This window comes from Carassius carassius, chromosome 4 (genome assembly GCF_963082965.1).
Source record: "Carassius carassius chromosome 4, fCarCar2.1, whole genome shotgun sequence".
Lineage (NCBI taxonomy): Eukaryota > Metazoa > Chordata > Actinopteri > Cypriniformes > Cyprinidae > Carassius > Carassius carassius.
Genome location: NC_081758.1, coordinates 21,290,990 through 21,306,307, shown reverse-complemented (window position 1 = coordinate 21,306,307; position 15,318 = coordinate 21,290,990). Strand labels below are relative to the sequence as shown.

The window sequence follows — 15,318 nt, the reverse complement described above, 5'->3', positions numbered from 1 at the left end:
CATACCTGCCACAATCTATTATTTTGTCAACCATATTTTCCTCCACCCTTGGCACTCTCAAGCTATGTGCAGCAGCCGTTCCCAAAGACCTCGTCTAGTGACACAGCAGATGATACACAGATAGAAATGTTTCCTCACAGCTCTGGCAACAACTCCCACCAAGTCCACTGCTGAGTCTTCAAATTACTGCTTTTCTTTGGCTTTTCTTTTTCATCTTATTTTCAAGTTTCTTTTCTTTTGCTTGTTTTTTTTTCATCTTGCGTTTACCCTTTCACCGCTGTTCTTCAGTGGGAGGAAAGAATGCAAGTTTAAGTTCTTGCATACTAGAATCTGTTCTGTGGGATGCGACAGAAAAGTTCCACCTGATCTTTCCACTATATTGCAGAGCATTGCACTTCACTGACCTTGAAATATAAACATTTTGTAATATATACTCTGTTATATACACCAAGGCTGCTATTATTTGATAAAAAATGCAGTTAAAGCAAATTTGTTTAATTTTAATATATTTAAAAGGCAACTTATTCTATATTCTAATTATTATCAGTGTTAAAAACAGGGCTATTTAATATTTTTGTTGAAAACATAATGATGAATCAAAAGTTCAACAGAGCAACATTATTTTAAATATAAATTTATTTACAGTCACCCTTGAACTTTAATGCATCCTTGCTGAAAAAAAAAGTATTAATTTCTTTTAAAAAAACTTATTCACCCTAAGCTAGTAGTGAGGTTAAAGTATTGTTCATGATGACTAGTGCATTAACAAATGTAAACTAACTGTTGCATTTATCATTCTCTGTTTTATGCTGTGTGCTTCCATAGGTACTGACATTTGATGGCAGAGGTGTGAGTGGACATGCCAATCATATTGCCATTTACAAGACCCTTAGGTAACCTTGTGCTGATGTCATAATGCAAGAATGAACTCCACAACAACAACAGGATGTTAGCAATTAATCAAAGTAGATTTGCAAAGTAAAAAATAAAAAAGTCACTAGATTCTAAAAATTCCCCTACATAATGCAACAGTTACATTAGCTTCAGCAAGAACAGAGACTGACATTAGGCTGGCAGTTTGATGCATCTTGTTTCAATTTCAAACAGGAAACCGCCTAATATTGTTATTTCTATAAGAGTGGGTCCAGATGAAATGGATAATACTTTTTTCAAAAAAACATGAAGAAGTTATTGATCCCGAACTTTTGAAAGGTAGTGTATGATTCACAAATTGTTATTATTTTGTCTTCTTGGAAAGGTCTAGCTTCTAAAGCGCAGTATTAATTGTAAAAAAAAAAAAAAAAAAAAAAACATTTATTATCTATGTATAAATTGCGAGGGGTTTATGGATTATAGACTACAAAAGGGGTATGCAAACATATGCACTCAACTATATCTTGGTATAATACCATTGCTACAATAATTTATCACATTACACACATTCCAGCAGAGCAGCAAAACACTAAAGCAGTTCAGAAGGAGAGGAAAACCAGATCACCGGTCTTGGGTCAGACTGCTTTCTGTAAAAATTCAGCGTGAAGCAGGACTTTGCCTGATACCTTCACACTGTATGAACCCTAATCCTTTCTTCTGCACTAGGGTATCAAAGTTTAAATCATGAATACGGGTGATGGAGGCATCCAGACGACAGGAGATAAAGCTGTCTGCTGGTGTGAGGCAATGACTTGCATGAAGGCTCGCAGTAAAACAGTCAGAACAAACAGCGTTTAGTTGTTGAGCAATGTTTGGTTATAAGAAACAGAGCCAATCTTTTCAGACGTCTGTCTCTTCTGTGCTGTTGTAGATGAATTTATTTGTCTGTGTGAGAACGAGAGAGAGAGGAAGCAGTAGTGAAGTTGGCGCTGGGACTGGGGTGTCTCAGGCTGTGCTCTGGGCCAACACAGGTGGTGTGATTGAGAGAGCCAGGCCATGACAGACCGTTCCAGGAACTGTATATGGATTTAGAGCTCACTCTAATCTGAGAAAAACCCAGACCTCAGGACGTGTGTGTGTCCTTAAGACAAAGACACACAGAATAACGGGAGAGACCGAAGGAAAAAAAAAAGGAATTGGAAAATCAGTTTCAGTATTCAGAAATTTTTATGCTTCAGCATACCAAGACATTCTGGACAATGCTGTACTTCCAACTTTGTGGTAAGGCTTATTTTCTGTTCCACCATGACTGTAACCCAGTGCGCAGAGCGAGGTCCATGGTTGGATGAGTTTTGTGTGGAAGAACTTGACTGGCCCAGACAGAGCCCTGACTTCAACCTAATCAAACACCTTTGGAATGAACTGAAACAGAGATCGCAAGCCAGGCCTTCTTGTACAGCATCAGTGTCTGACCTCACAAATGCTCTGCTGGATGAATGGGCAAATATTCACACAGAAACGCAATCCACAACATCATGTGGAATCTTTCCCAGAAGAGGAAAAGCTGTTGTAACAGCAAAGTAGTATAGAACTGTCCATATTAAGGTCTAGGTATTAATTAAATCATGTCTATGAATACATTGTAATTAAAGTGTCTGTTGGTGTAAAGGTCAGGTGTGCCAATACTTTTGTCCATATAGTGAATATATGTGATATATAATATAGGTATGCTGAGTGAACAGTGTATTTGTAATGGAAGAACAAATGCAGAAAATATTTGAAAATAAATGTATCTTGGTTAAGTCAGTTATCGTGCATAATACAATTTACCAAGGGTTTTCAGTCTGAGGTGTGGGGACCCCCGGGGGGTTGCTATGGATAGCACAGCAATCTGAGAGTTAAATGTCAAATTTACCTAACCTAATATTTAATAATTTGAACATTTTGTTTTAAGATCTTTGTTGTGAGAAACACTTCACAAGTTAATCTTTGGTTCTAAATTTTGTTTAAAATCTTTTAAAAATATATATAAAAAATGTATTATTACCTGGATACACCACATAAAAAAATTTAAGAAAAAAAAAAGAAATTAATTTGCAAATGCTAGAGAACAAAAAAAACGACAACAACAAAAAACTATTAAAATTCTGGTAGTACCACAAGTCAAAATACACATTTATTCAAGATGCATTATCTGAAGAAGTACTGATATTTCACATTTTTTTGCTTATCAGGTTCATGTATTTTGTTTTAAGGAAACAAAAATTCTCATTAAGAGAATGTTTTTAGAGCATATGTGCATGTGACTTTGGTATGCTACATGAATCAAATTTGTATTTTTCTCCTCCTGACAACAGGCATCTAGCTTCTGCTGGACGACTACAACAAGGTGAGTCTCATTAGATTATGTTACCTATTATCTTAATTATTAATCATCAGTAGTGTAAGACCAGACAGTTTCTCTCATTGGAGACTGCTAATATGTTTTCTAGGCAAAGTACTCCACCCACTGGTACACTTTATTAAGTGCACTCTGGAAAACCCTTCCAGTATACTTCCAGTTTCTCAAGATCGACCCCTGAGCTAGACCCATCCTCTCTTATCCCCAGGGAAGCAGGGAAACATCTGGGATCACAGTTCTGCTGTGTCTCCATTGTGTCTGATAGATTAGAGACTATCAGAACTGATGCAAATGAAATGGTCAGTTCACGACTCTGACCGCTAGGGGTCGATATGCTTTCACGTGAAGAAGTGTTCTGCTCAGTGGGCTAATGATTCAAACGTTTTCAAAGGGGGATTCAGTGGGCAGTGTCCTTTTATTTTCTTTTTTTTTCTTAAGTGGGCAGTGTTCTTTCTGACTAATAACTAATTTACAGCTGAATTTCTCTCAGAGTCTGTCCACTCGTACTGAGGACATGGTTAGTCCTATTAATCCAGTGATTTCCACCTGCTGCTGGATAGATCTTATTTTACGTAACAGATACTCGCTCAGCCTCTAGGCCCTAGTTTCTTTAATCAGCCAGATCTCCTTTCTCTGATGACTCTGTCATTAACTCTGAGCATTAGGAGATTTCCCTGATTTACTTAGAAGTAGATTTTTAATGCCCCTTATACACTACCATTTAAAAGTTGGGGCCTGTAAGATTTTTTATGTTCTTGAAAGAAGTCTCTTGCACTCCCTGAGCCTGAATGATGTGAAACTATAATACTGTGAAATATTAATATAATTAAAAATAACTTTATTTAAACATAGTCATCACGAGATCCTTCAGAAATCATTATAAATATGCTTATTCTCAAGAAACATTATCAGTGTTGAAAACAGTTAATATAATAAAACCGTGTTTTCAATATGCTTGAATAGAAAGTTCAGAAGAACAGCATTTATTTGAAATAGGAATCTTTTGTAACATTGTAAATGTCTTTACTGTCACTTTTGGTCAATTTAATGCATCCTTACAGAATTAATTACAAAACTGTATATTTTGTTAAAAGAGATGAGTCTCCACCAGTGATGCGCGGATTGATCCGAAATGAGCAGTTACCCGCGGTTACGAGTCATCCAAAAATATTTTTAATGATATTCGGGTCGCGGTCGATCGGGTCGTTTGAAATACCTTTGTAATTTATATAGTACTAGACACAATTTTGAAATACAAATGCCTACACTTTATTGGCTGAATAACTGGCGCAAATAGAGTGACCACCTGTCCCGCTTTGTTGTAGCCTACTGTACAGCAATTTTACCCTTTGTCCCGCCTCATTCAAATTGAGCATCTGTCCCACTTTTTTCATTCGACCCTGCCTAATAAATACACGGATACGTCCATAGGCGTACTGTTAACTTATGTCCAATAGTTCAGAGGAGAGCAATAAAAGCGTTAGTCGATAGGCTGAGTCGTACGTCAATCAAACTGTTGACTGGTGCACGAACGCCTCCTCAACAATCTCAAATTGGAGAGGACGTGCGCTGCCGCTGTTCGCTCAGGTTAAGCCTAAAGCCGCTTGTCCACCAGCGTCGGATCAATTTTTGTTCCGACGCGACGCCTGTGACGTTTTCGCTGCTTGGGGGCGGAATTTGTGGGCTGGACATTGTTCGGACGTCATTTGTGAAGTTTTGGAGGGAAAAATACTTTTTTATCATTTATTTATCATTTTGCAATGGATCGACGACGAAGACTCGCTATCAGGAACCGGGTGGTCAGCATTGCGGTGTTGTACCTGCGTTGGAAGAGGGGAGACGGCAGTTCTCCAGGCATCATTTTTTAGCTGGACATTTCTATATATGTCCAGGCTGGAATCATATATAGCTAACCGGAAAGTTAGAGACCGCAATAATTAATTTTTCCTCCATTTTCGCGCCTGGAACTTTAAATATTGAACCATAGCAACGGCCATACACAAATTCTCGCCGCCGAGTTTCCATTGGCTGCTGCCCCGCGTTTTGACGCTCTCATTTGCATAAAGTATCCACCGAGATACTTTTTTGACGCGCTGCTGTTGACCAAATCGACGCGACCCATCATGCTTTGCGGGGCGTTTTTGCTGCCTGACGTAGTTCCATAGGAAATGAATGGGCTTTGACGTCGCGTCAGAAATCGAGACGCTGGTGGACAAGCGGCTTAAGCAGCCATGGCCAGTATGGCCACGAAAAAGAGAAGATGCACTTTTAATAGCGAATGGACTGCAACATACTCTTGGTTAAGACCTGTAGATGGCGAAGCAGAGAGAGCTTTTTGCATTTTATGCAAAAGCAGTTTTTCTGTGGGACTCTTGTGTGTTCGTTTGTCATCTCTGGTCAGGTCATCTACCGAATATCATAAGTCCAATATTCAAATAAGTCACGTAAAAGTAATATATATAATAATATATATATTATGTATATTATATATACAGTACAGACCAAAAGTTTGGACACACCTTCTCATTCAAAGAGTTTTCTTTATTTTCATGACTATGAAAATTGTAGAGTCACTATGTAGATATATATATATATATATATCTATGTATAGATATATACATATATATATATATATATATATATATATGTGTGTGTGTGTGTGTGTGTGTGTGTATATAGAGGTAGATAGATAGATAGATAGATAGATAGATAGATAGATAGATAGATACATCAGCTGACAGTAATCACTCCATGTCATTGCTGATGTCTCGCTGCTCTTCCTTCCTCAGGGAGCCATGCTCTGTCATCGTTCTCAGCTGCTGTGGTTCCGCCGGTTCTACATACTTTTCTCACGCTACATGTTTGTAAACACATTCCAAGCCATCACCGTGGAAACAAAGAATGTGAAGATTTATTAGATTAGTCTTGGGCACTGTTCCTGTCCATAGGGCCAAAGTTATGCACTGAAATTTTTAAGTAAAGGTTTACTTCATGTTTCTTATTTCCTAATGTAAGTTAATTCCAAATATGCTGTCATTAAAGTACTGTACGGTATATCAATACGTTTCAGCCAACATATCCAACCTGCAGACACTAATGGAGAGCTGCTAGCATAATGAACCTTGCAGACTTTATCCCAAACATTTAAATATTCTGAAAGACAGGTTTTAGGTTTAAGGGAGGTAAGCGCTTTAGAAAAGTAGCTGAATCCAAAACACAGATTGTGCCTTTGAGTAATGCAGGGGATGGAGGACAAAATAAGATTCTGAATATTGTCTACATTTGTCGTTACTGTTGTTATTTGGACTTAAAGTAGAGTTGACACACTGTTCCAGATGGATCAATAAGTACTGTACCAAATCTTATGATTCAATATGGTTTCAAAACTGACATGTATTTCTGACTTCTTCAAGCAAAACTGTAACTTTTGTAATTCTGATTACTTTAAATATATGCCAATGTAGAGGAATGCAATAAATATTTTGGAAATAAATCTGATGAAGAGAAAGAAACATTTCTTTCATTCTTTTTATTTTTTCTCTTGATATTTTAATTTTTATTAGTTTTCCTTATACCTGACATCCTCGATACAAACAGACATTAACACAATGCAAACATGGGTATTATATCATTCAACAACATACTTTGCTAACATTTCTTCAGATGATATGCTTTGTTGATACATTTCTTGAGGAAACAAGGTAGTCGGGTTAGTACATACCAAAGATATCATCCCCTCTTCATCTTAAAATCCCTACAGTTTGTCCCTATCATTTAGGGGGATGATGATGTTTTTCATTCTAGACAGTGCAGCTATAAAAAGCTGTTTCAAAAAAAAATCTGTATATAGCCATGCTGTATATAGAAGATGATTCATCCATTTTTGTTACATTTTCTCAGGCGATAAATATTTATTACAAATGTATATATCTACAAAAGTGAATTTTGTTAACAATTAAGAGTACACATACAGTAGGAGGTCTCAAAGGTAATAAACAAAAGGTACAAAACCTCAAGGTCTATTCATGTTGTGACTAATATATTGGTAAAAATGCCTTCAGAAGCAGAAGAGTACAATTTAATCTTAGGGCTTAATTGACCAATGGAAAAAGTGAGTTAAGTGTCCGTTGTTGGTTTTGACATACTTCTTATAGTTTGATGCTTCTGCATACTTTCTTCCCAGTTCTGCCCACAGAAATCTTCCACAGTGACACTGCTCACTGTTCCAGGGTCCAAACAATGAGGTGCCACACCTGTAAACGTGGCAGATTTGTAACTTGTAGAAAGACACACAAATAACAGAGCAAACTTTTTCCTTCAACACAGAAATATCCTATAATTTAAAATGAAGCAAGGTACTGTGTCTATAAACAATTTCAGTCAGTAAGTAAAAAATAGCTGTACGAATAAAATGACATCCCAAAGGTGGTCCACTTTCTGTTCAACTCACCAAACCCATCAGGGTTGGAACGTGGAGTGTAGAAACTCTGGACGCCACACGTTTTGCAGAATGTGTGCTTGGCCATGTGTGTGTTAAATGTGTATGTGGTTATGTTGTCTGAGCCCTATAAAAAATCATGATCATATGATTTCGGATTATCTGCATTCTGAACAAATGTATTTTACAGTCATCTACACCAAACATCCAACCTCCAATACATGCTTTAAAAAAAATCACATACCTGCAGCAAGGTGAACTGGGATTTTGGCACAATGAAGTGGCGATTCTGTTTCTTTGTACAAATACTGCAACTGAGACACACAACAGAAAGCGAAATAATCAGTAGGTGGGTTACATTGTGAACTTTAACATTGAAAAACTGACACCAACTTGTGCTGTTTTATTATAAATTCATTTTTCTCAAGCTTACTAGCATCTCTGATGCCCAATTTCACAAATAAACCTGACAATCATGATAATTGTGACATCATCATTCATTTTTCATCACTTTATTTTTTGTTCTTGTCCTTCATCTGTCCTTGAGGAACTATTTTAAATAGATGATTTTGTAAACTACTCATTATTTTATATAAATAAATATTTGTAGAAATATAAGTAGTTGTACCTTAGTGCCTTGCAGCAACAACTGGAGTAAGTATAGCTAACATTTAAAGAAGTTCTTTGCCTAATAGTGATAATGCCTAATGATTTAAGGCTTTTCATCATGAAATTACACCCATTTCGTCGAATGACCCAGATGACACGGTAACTGGGTTAATGGCTGTAGATGGTCCTTACTTGCAGTTAAACACGTGTAAATGCGGACCGCTCCACACCTCAAACCTCACCGCGCCACAGTGGCATCCTCCGGTGTGTTTCACGAGACCATCACGCTCCCTGGAAAGAACTGTTTACATGAGGAGACGACCTCTAACTCATTGGCTAATGTATTTACCAGTGTATGCAATCAATATTGTAATTTAAGGGGTAAATTTAATTACATAAGTGACTGTGGTTTTTTGTGTGTGTTTTTTTTAGTTGGGCAGAAAGATAAACGCCCGTGTAGGATACTTTGTGTTTAATGTCCAATTTTTTTCGATCACTCTTTTGGTCCGCAACACTGTGCACGACACAGTGAAAAAGAAGGTTACATACAGTAGCCTACCTTTCGTCTTTAGTTATGTACGCCATTCGTTTAGCACATCTAACTTTGTATGAGGTAAACCAGTTGTTTGTCGTCTTCGACCTAACTGGATTAAACTGCTAAGCAATGCTCTCCTGTAGAACATCACATAGCCTACTTTTGCTTGCATAACAGAACAAGCTCTGTTGACTTCCTGGGTCACATGCTTCAGCACAGCAGCGTCATCTTGGTCCACCCGATCAGCTGTTGCAATACAAGCCTAGACAAAGTCCAGGAAAATATCAAAGAAGAAAACAGGCTAAACTGTATTGGATAAATATAAATATGTATACATTATACAGATAGCCTATGAACAAAAGTCACATTACTTTAATGGGGGCCAGATAGTAATGATAATAATAATAAAACATGGGTTTTTACTGAATTCCAATATGAGACTTAACTGGTTTGTTGTGACAAAGTTAGATGTTTTATATTAAACTTTTTTTGAGATGTCATAAAACTTCCATCATTGATTATCATAACATCTTATTTCTCGAAAGCCTGTATTTGTATTGTCTGGTGTGAAATAGAGCTGAAATTACAGGCAGGAAGATATTGCACATTTCCAGTGATACACACACGAACACTCCTGAAAGTTCAAGGTACACAAGCTGTGGATCTGAACAAACACTCTTCTGAGTTCAGTCTGGTGATGTGGCAACTCATGTGACATGTATCAGCACGGGTCAGGCAATAATAATCAGGAAATAATAATCAGGAAATTTCTAGTGAATTTCAGAACATTTGTGTTTTGTATTTCCTGAAGTTTTCTTGGATACCATTTCCTTGTAAGGTCTTCAATAGAAAACACATCTTTGCATTTAAGAACACAAAGCAAAAACACTACAAATGATATTTTTGCTTTAGAAGAGCAGTCAGGTAAAATAAGAATCTCAAATTTGTAATACTTACATTAATGCTGACCAATCCGTGATATTATAAGAGCACTTTTAAGTGCCAAGTCTAACTGGGTTAAGATGGAGACTCAAAGCAGACAAGACCTATGTATAAGACTTAAACAAACTGATGACACCATCTCTATCTTCTCCTGCTTGTCTTCTTAAAACTTTACCTTGCTGTTAATTTCAATAAATAATCAGGATTGAAATAAGTCTAAATATAAAATCTCTAGATAATCGATCTAGATAATTTTTTAACAGCTGTTCAAGCTCACGAAAGAATGAACAGGGACCTGATTCCACAATGTTACTAATCAGTCCAGATAAACAAGGCTCAAAGAGCAGTTTCAAAACACAGTCTCTTTTTGAAGTGCAAGCCAGTTTATGTTTAATCATCTTGGGTAAGTATTTTATGGGTTTTTATTTGAACAACAGACCCACAGTTCAGTAAGTTCTGGTAAAACAAACGAACTGTTTACATCAGGCGGTAACAGCAATACTTCAGGACAACTTTAAAACTGGTTCATCTGGTTTGTAGTTTTGTTCATGCATACTTGTTTTCTGCCATGGCAACACAAAGTCACATTGGAAATAACTTCTGTCCATCACAGAGGGTACAGTATTGAAAACAGAAATAAGTTTACAACATTATTAGAACTTTAGCACTAGACATTTCTGTAATAACAGAGGATAGCGCTGAGACTCCATCAAGGTGAAACTGCAACAAAATCCCATCTTTTTTATTTGCAAGTCAGGTCCTGCTTTGTAGCAGTGGCTGTGGTACTGTCTGTACCTCACCCAGAGAAAATGACCTACATTGCTGCAACAGATACTGCAGGACGTATGTCTGAGGTCAGAATGTTTCAAAGCAATGCCATCTGTTACACATTGCATTCTATATTAAGTATGCTGACACAACTCTGTTTAAAGATTAGTCTAGAACACAAATGTACTTCAAGGAAATACAGCTGCAGTGAAACAGATTTTTGTAAACAAGCCATGTTTTTAAGCAAACACTCTTTTGAGGATAACAGCCTGTCATTACTGTGCTATAATCAGGTTGTTGTTGTTTTTTAACATTCAGAACTGGCCCCCATACACATAACTTTAGCCAGGGATTGCAGTTTGATACAATTATTATTAATACTGATTTAAGAATATTAAATCTTCCAGACTACTCTATTTGTGTTATAAATGTATGATATAGCCCTGCTCTTTGCCTGGCCCAGATTCTAAAGGTCTGAATCACCAATAGCAAAGCAAACAAACAACCCAACCAACCAATCCCTGCGTGAAGAAGGGACCACAAGCCAGCCCATTCTAGCATATTCTGGATACTTCTTTTTTTGATACTATGTGATTATAATTACACATTTAAAATACATATACAAGAACATGTAATTCCTCAAAATATCAAATACATCTTACGTTTTAAAGCATTTTTGAACGATTTAAACAAATATATACTTTAACTGCGGAAGGTTCTTGTCATGTGACGCACCGTACACGTCACTCCCCTGGGTTTGTATAAATACAGTCGTATTCACATTCACCGGCAGATTTTCTTCGAAGAAGAGGAAGTGTACAATTTCAGGAACATTTTCAGCGTCAACAAGCTTTTTTCGAAAGGTAAGAAAGAACATCCATTTGGTTTGATAATATTCTTCACTGCATTAATAATATATTCTTAATGTTTCGCTGTATTGTATTGATTCTCATCGATCATTTTCTAGATGCCTAATGTTAGACGTGTTGAGCTGTAGTTCACAGTCATTTTTATCAAATTAAGAAACGTAACATCGTGGGGTATGTTACAAAATGAATATATTTGCTTAATTGTTAAAATGTCGTACTCGCGCTTTCGATCGAGGTAAGTTTCGTAGGATGTAGTTTTGCTGAATCATAGTATTGTTTTGAACAAAGAGCCCGGATGTTACGGTACTGCCGCCATGTTAGAGAAAGAGAGTGCTGGGTGTAGTTGCGCACAGTACAGTGTGTATTTTTTATTTTTTTTTAATACAAATATAGACCAATTCAAATGAAGTGATTTCGAATAAGTATTCATTATCATCGTTTAGTCATGTTACTTTTAATCTAGCAAATGGATCTATTTTTTAAGTTAGGGGAAAAATACAAACAATATGAATTATTTTTTAAGTAAACCATGCTAATAGTTTACTAAACTGATAAATTGAGATGTATGTGTTAGTCCCTTCCTGAATTCGTGCCATATATTTGTGCTTGACTGCCTTCAAGCTTTCTGGCTGACTAACACAATTGAGGTGCAGTCAAATACTTAAAGGGTTAGTTCACCCAAAAATGAAAATGAGCTCAAATTACTCACTCTCAAGTCATTCTACTTGTATATGACTTTCTTCTTTCAGACGAATCCTGTTGGAGTTATATTAAGTTATCTTTGATCTTTTAAAGTTGTTTAAAATGCCATTCAGTGGGTGTTGCACGCATCAGTCCAAACAAAGTTTGGTCAAGTGCTCAGATTCACACACTGCTTCAGGGGTTGAACAAAGGCCTCCTGTAGCAAATTGATGCATTTTTGTAAGAAAAATATCCATATTCATGACGTAATAATCCCTTTAATGTAGCTTGCGCCAACAGTTGTACATGGAAGCATCTCTGGGCTGATGTATGATGTCAGTGCTGCGCATGCACCAGTGAGTCTCGTGAAAACTAACGTTTGTTAACCGGAGCAAAGGAAGCAAAGATTCTTTACATAAGCAAAGGAGAACCAGTCTCCTCTTGGCTTAGATTGAAATCCTCCGTTCTTCTATACAATCCTCGTTTTTTTTTTACTTCCAATGAGTGACCATTGTTTTGATCTCTCCCCTGCACTTCTGCATTCATCACTTCTGAGTGGCGCAGCGCTGACCTCCATACGTCACCCTACCAGAACTGCTTCGGTGTACAACAGTGAGCGCAAGCTACATTAAAGTGATTCCATTTTGAATATGGATCTTTTTCTTACAAAAACGCGTCGATTTGCAACAGGAGGCCTTTGTTCACCCAACCCTCCTATTTTTATGGATGGGTGCTTTTTATTTAACTTCTTTTGGACTAACTCATACAGCATCTGCTGAGGGGCATTAAATGGCTTGAAAGATGAAAGGCGAATTGTTGTTGTTGTTATTGCGTTTTTTTTTATATATATATATATATATATGTATGTATAACCCGGCTAGATTCATTGGAAGAAAGTCATATACACTTAGCATGAATTGTGGGCAAGTAATTTATGGGCTAATTTTCCTTTTTGGGTAAACTATCCCTTTAACTGGCTGAAGCAGCATAGTGCCGTCACTGAAACTGTAGTGTTCTAATAATTGAACATGTACCTATAGTAATTAGTTAATAAATGGTTGATGATCAGATTTTTTGTTTTTGTTTGTTTATAGATGCAGATCTTTGTCAAAACCCTCACTGGCAAGACCATCACCCTTGAGGTTGAGCCAAGCGACACCATTGAGAACGTCAAGGCCAAGATCCAGGACAAAGAAGGCATTCCCCCTGACCAGCAGAGGTTGATCTTTGCCGGCAAACAGCTGGAAGATGGTCGCACATTGTCTGACTACAACATCCAGAAAGAGTCAACCTTGCACCTGGTGCTGCGTCTCAGGGGAGGCATGCAGATCTTCGTCAAGACCTTGACAGGCAAGACCATCACCCTTGAGGTTGAGCCAAGCGACACCATTGAGAACGTCAAGGCCAAGATCCAGGACAAAGAAGGCATTCCCCCTGACCAGCAGAGGTTGATCTTTGCCGGCAAACAGCTGGAAGATGGTCGCACATTGTCTGACTACAACATCCAGAAAGAGTCAACCTTGCACCTGGTGCTGCGTCTCAGGGGAGGCATGCAGATCTTCGTCAAGACCTTGACAGGCAAGACCATCACCCTTGAGGTTGAGCCAAGCGACACCATTGAGAACGTCAAGGCCAAGATCCAGGACAAAGAAGGCATTCCCCCTGACCAGCAGAGGTTAATCTTTGCCGGCAAACAGCTGGAAGATGGTCGCACATTGTCCGACTACAACATCCAGAAAGAGTCCACCTTGCACCTGGTGCTGCGTCTCAGGGGAGGCATGCAGATCTTTGTCAAGACCTTGACAGGCAAGACCATCACCCTTGAGGTTGAGCCAAGCGACACCATTGAGAACGTCAAGGCCAAGATCCAGGACAAAGAAGGCATTCCCCCTGACCAGCAGAGGTTAATCTTTGCCGGCAAACAGCTGGAAGATGGTCGCACATTGTCCGACTACAACATCCAGAAAGAGTCCACCTTGCACCTGGTGCTGCGTCTCAGGGGAGGCATGCAGATCTTTGTCAAGACCTTGACCGGCAAGACCATCACCCTTGAGGTTGAGCCAAGCGACACCATTGAGAACGTCAAGGCCAAGATCCAGGACAAAGAAGGCATTCCCCCTGACCAGCAGAGGTTGATCTTTGCCGGCAAACAGCTGGAAGATGGTCGCACATTGTCCGACTACAACATCCAGAAAGAGTCCACCTTGCACCTGGTGCTGCGTCTCAGGGGAGGCATGCAGATCTTCGTCAAGACCTTGACAGGCAAGACCATCACCCTTGAGGTTGAGCCAAGCGACACCATTGAAAACGTCAAGGCCAAGATCCAGGACAAAGAAGGCATTCCCCCTGACCAGCAGAGGTTGATCTTTGCCGGCAAACAGCTTGAAGATGGTCGCACATTGTCCGACTACAACATCCAGAAAGAGTCCACCTTGCACCTGGTGCTGCGTCTCAGGGGAGGCATGCAGATCTTTGTCAAGACCTTGACAGGCAAGACCATCACCCTTGAGGTTGAGCCAAGCGACACCATTGAGAACGTCAAGGCCAAGATCCAGGACAAAGAAGGCATTCCCCCTGACCAGCAGAGGTTGATCTTTGCCGGCAAACAGCTGGAAGATGGTCGCACATTGTCTGACTACAACATCCAGAAAGAGTCCACCTTGCACCTGGTGCTGCGTCTCAGGGGAGGCATGCAGATCTTTGTCAAGACCTTGACCGGCAAGACCATCACCCTTGAGGTTGAGCCAAGCGACACCATTGAGAACGTCAAGGCCAAGATCCAGGACAAAGAAGGCATTCCCCCTGACCAGCAGAGGTTGATCTTTGCCGGCAAACAGCTGGAAGATGGTCGCACATTGTCCGACTACAACATCCAGAAAGAGTCCACCTTGCATCTGGTGCTGCGTCTCAGGGGAGGTTCAGATATTTAAACTTCCTATCAGAGATGGACATTTGATTATTTCAGTATCCCCTGCTCATGCACTCACCACTTTTCTTCCCTCTTCTCTCCATACTTTATTACTGAATCCAATTACATCTTATTGCTATGTTTTTCCACCAGTTTGTTTTTGTTAAAAAAGACGAAATAAAAGCATTGAAATGTAATCAATTGTTTCATTGTCTTTGCCCACAACTACTAAAAAGATCTGGTAAAAATTAAAATGAATGAAATGGGGCATTGGTTTATACTCAAAGAAAACCG

General features: G+C 38.7%; 3 protein-coding genes across 4 annotated transcripts in view; 2 read left to right on the top strand and 1 right to left on the bottom strand.

Moving 5' to 3' along the window:
* LOC132134972 (N-acetylglucosaminyl-phosphatidylinositol de-N-acetylase-like) overlaps positions 1-6,772 on the top strand; it is a 28,210-nt gene extending 21,438 nt beyond the window's left edge. Inside the window, exons 6-8 of the mRNA XM_059547174.1 lie at positions 826-893; positions 3,231-3,262; positions 6,023-6,772. Of these exons, the coding sequence (XP_059403157.1) occupies positions 826-893; positions 3,231-3,262; positions 6,023-6,192 (270 nt within the window). The 3' untranslated portion in view covers positions 6,193-6,772. The remainder of the gene's footprint in view (positions 1-825; positions 894-3,230; positions 3,263-6,022) is intronic.
* A 145-nt stretch (positions 6,773-6,917) lies between these two features.
* On the bottom strand, positions 6,918-9,029 carry cenpv (centromere protein V). 2 transcript variants are annotated; one of them, XM_059547853.1, is made up of 5 exons: positions 8,881-9,029; positions 8,514-8,612; positions 7,957-8,026; positions 7,725-7,839; positions 6,918-7,527 (listed from the first exon to the last, which is right to left on the bottom strand). In XM_059547853.1, the coding sequence occupies exons 1-5, from the start codon at positions 8,904-8,906 to the stop codon at positions 7,391-7,393; spliced, it is 447 nt and encodes a 148-aa protein (XP_059403836.1). In that variant the 5' UTR covers positions 8,907-9,029; the 3' UTR covers positions 6,918-7,390. The 2 variants fall into 2 exon arrangements, with proteins under 2 accessions (XP_059403836.1, XP_059403837.1); XM_059547854.1 differs by lacking the exon at positions 8,514-8,612 and having other exon boundaries at positions 8,881-9,028.
* Positions 9,030-11,281: 2,252 nt separating this feature from the next.
* Positions 11,282-15,221, top strand: LOC132139480 (polyubiquitin-C). Its single transcript, XM_059547851.1, has 2 exons — positions 11,282-11,429; positions 13,211-15,221. The coding sequence occupies exon 2, from the start codon at positions 13,211-13,213 to the stop codon at positions 15,044-15,046; it is 1,836 nt and encodes a 611-aa protein (XP_059403834.1). The 5' UTR covers positions 11,282-11,429; the 3' UTR covers positions 15,047-15,221.
* The last annotated feature ends 97 nt before the right edge of the window (positions 15,222-15,318 follow it).

What these genes read in the sequence shown, in the direction of transcription:
- cenpv (XM_059547853.1), bottom strand. Translation starts at nt 8,906, where the DNA reads ATGGCGTACATAACTAAAGACGAAAG. An exon ending in TACATAACTAAAGACGAAAG is followed by an intron (nt 8,613 to 8,880) that starts GTAGGCTACTGT and finishes AGTTCTTTCCAG; the next exon opens with GGAGCGTGATGGTCTCGTGA. An exon ending in CCCAGTTCACCTTGCTGCAG is followed by an intron (nt 7,840 to 7,956) that starts GTATGTGATTTT and finishes GATTTTTTATAG; the next exon opens with GGCTCAGACAACATAACCAC.
- LOC132139480 (XM_059547851.1), top strand. Translation starts at nt 13,211, where the DNA reads ATGCAGATCTTTGTCAAAACCCTCACTGGCAAGACCATCACCCTTGAG.